The sequence below is a fragment of the Elephantulus edwardii genome, unplaced genomic scaffold (assembly GCF_000299155.1).
Source record: "Elephantulus edwardii isolate Elephantulus edwardi_28Jun2011 unplaced genomic scaffold, EleEdw1.0 scaffold00127, whole genome shotgun sequence".
NCBI classification, from domain to species: domain Eukaryota; kingdom Metazoa; phylum Chordata; class Mammalia; order Macroscelidea; family Macroscelididae; genus Elephantulus; species Elephantulus edwardii.
Genome location: NW_006399877.1, coordinates 9,830 through 12,448, shown reverse-complemented (window position 1 = coordinate 12,448; position 2,619 = coordinate 9,830). Strand labels below are relative to the sequence as shown.

Sequence of the window (2,619 nt, the reverse complement as noted above, 5' to 3'; positions counted from 1 at the left end):
AGGAGCAAACGGTGGGGGGGGCGGGGAGAGGTGTGCAACAATGAATTAATGGAATTCCAAAATCTCTGTAGATGTTCATTGAAATGAAAAATAAATTTAAAAAAAAAAAGGTGTATATCTAACGTTCTTGGTCCTATCCAGGCAACACCAGTGATTTCTTCTCATGGGCTGTGAGGATGTGGACAGCTCCCCAAGAGGGCACCCTCACTCTCCTCTGACTCTCATCACTCTCACCACCTCCATCACTGAGCCAGGCATTTTTTTCAGCAAGGAATCTGGCACATCTGTCACCTGCTTGACTTTTGCATTAGCCAGAAGTGCTCACCCAGAGGACAGCTGGGAGGAGCGTGGGGCGGGCAAGGGGGCTCCAGGTTCCCAAGGGGTCTGGGTCCTCAGGAACACACTGCTTGGGCTATGGCCAGGAGACAGGGTCTCATTTTGCAGCTGGGCGTCAGTGGCCGTGAGCATAATGTTCACACCACCACCTAGAAGCAATGTCAGAAAGGAGCACATGTTCAGCTAGGACTCCAAAGTCACCTTGATGTTCTGTGATCCACGGCTGAGCCACAGCTAACTGCATCCTGAGTCCCACCCCTACCACAGGTACCACCCAGTGATCTCCACAGATGCCCTGCTCTCAGCTGGTCCCCTCTGCCTGAGTACTCTGCCCCTGCCTGCTGCGTGTGCTGGCCTCACCCCGAAGCCTTGCATCCACATAACTCCCTCACATCCTCCCATCATCTATTCCGAGTCCCCTTCCTGCCAATCTGCAACAAGGACATTGCTCCTGCATAACTGCCCTCACATCCTGCCAATGTCCACTCCAAGCTCCCCCTGGCCATTCTCCACCAGAAGCCCCACACTCGCGTAGTTGCCAGCACATCCTGTCAGCATCCTCTCAAGTTCTCCCCTCAATACCCCCAGCCCAGCAACCTGAAGTCTCTGTGGCTCCACTCTGACCAGGGACTCAGCACTCAAGACCAGGGGTCACGAACCTTACCCGCAGCCCCACCAGACAGTTCCCAGCCCTGCCAGGGGTCCACTGATGCCCCCCTGGGGCTGTTTCTGTAGCTGACACCAAGGCCCGGGGTCAGGTCAGGCAGAGGCAAGGAGCTGTTGTGGGTGAGGTTCATGTAGCTGTAGAAGCCGGGGATCAGGAACGTGATGTTCTAAGAGAGAATGTGCACGTGTCAGGGCTGAGAGAGACCCTTCAAGGGACAGAAGGAAAGACATGTGAGTGTGTCCTGGACAGGCCACTCCTTAGGCCCTCTGACAGCCTGAAGTGGCACAGACAGGCTAGGGACTAGGGGGTCCCACCATGCCCTGGGACCCAGTGGAGATGATAAGTCCCCATTGGCACCCAGCAGTGAGAACAGCTGCCCACTGCCTGTCCTCAGTATGTGGCACCCCTAACCACAATGAACTCATGGTGATGCCCTCGGCCCATGGAGACATCTGACACTGGGCTGACTGAACGAGGTAAGGAGCTGCGTCTGGTGACATGAAAAGCCCTCAGTCCCGAAGGAAGGAGATGCCTGTTCCCATGGCCACACATACACCGGGATAGTAACTACAGTCAGAAAACAGAGACCTAGGACAGCCAATGATCAACAGGCCATTGTCTGAGACACCAAGCACCACAGACCACAGCACCTAGACCCGTCCGTCCACCGAGTTGATTCAGTCTTCTCAGGGCACCGGCTCAGTGGCCACAGGTCCAGGGCTTCCCTTCTCTTGGGCAGACACTGTACGTGGGAGTAGGGGTCTCGATGACTACCAGTGATCAAGGGGCCAAATGTGGAAGGGGACCCTCCCATCTACCCCAGAAGTGGTGTGGCCATCTCAGCATGGCAAAATCATCGAGCTGGCCCCAATGGATAGCCCGCCTGGCTCCCAGTGTGTGGCTGGAGCCCAGGGCCCACCTTGCCCAGGAGCTCAGCCTTCCCATAGCCGAAGAGCATGAGTGCGAAGTTCTGGTTGATGCCGTAGATGGTGCCATCTGGCAGCAGGGTGACGAGGCCACTGATGGTACAGAACACCCAGATGGAGGCCGTGTAGCCAAGCACGGGCACGGGCGGCCCACCCTCGCCCTCATCAGGGCCAGGTTTGGACTTGAGCTTGAGGCTCAGAGGGAAGGTGGTGCCATCCCTTGCTCTCCCCACAGACCTCTGGATCCTCAGATTCTGCAGGAGAAAAAGGCCATGAATCTCAGAGCCCTGCCCCCAGAAGCAGCAGGCCACATTTCTGAACACCCGTCACAGTGAGACACGCCAGAAATACCCACCTCCCTGCTCTCTTCCTCCACCTTTCCAGTGTGCCTACCTTGGCTGGCAGCCGAGCTACAGAAGCCATGGAGCTCAGGCAGTTTCCACAGGTGAGATGAGCCCAAAGGCTACACAGTGAATAAGCTGGCCAGAACACAGTCCTCACCTCATGTGAAACCAGCTACCTCCCCAGTCACTGAGGCATGACAAGGATTCTCCCCAGTCATCAAGGCTCTCACCCAAGTCAGCATAGCCCTCAGTCCCAATCACGGCCCTCACCTCAGTCAGCACGGCCCTCACTCCAATCACCACAGCCCTCGCTCCAGTCAGCACAGCCCTCGCTCCAGTCAGCACA

At 56.6% G+C, this 2,619-nt stretch overlaps 1 protein-coding gene across 1 annotated transcript in view; it reads right to left on the bottom strand.

Moving 5' to 3' along the window:
* Positions 1-2,619, bottom strand: part of PASK (PAS domain containing serine/threonine kinase) — a 52,983-nt gene that overhangs the window by 42,376 nt on the left and 7,988 nt on the right. The window contains exons 6-8 of the mRNA XM_006893490.1: positions 1,923-2,183; positions 1,001-1,169; positions 326-485 (exon numbers count right to left, since the gene is read on the bottom strand). Of these exons, the coding sequence (XP_006893552.1) occupies positions 326-485; positions 1,001-1,169; positions 1,923-2,183 (590 nt within the window). The remainder of the gene's footprint in view (positions 1-325; positions 486-1,000; positions 1,170-1,922; positions 2,184-2,619) is intronic.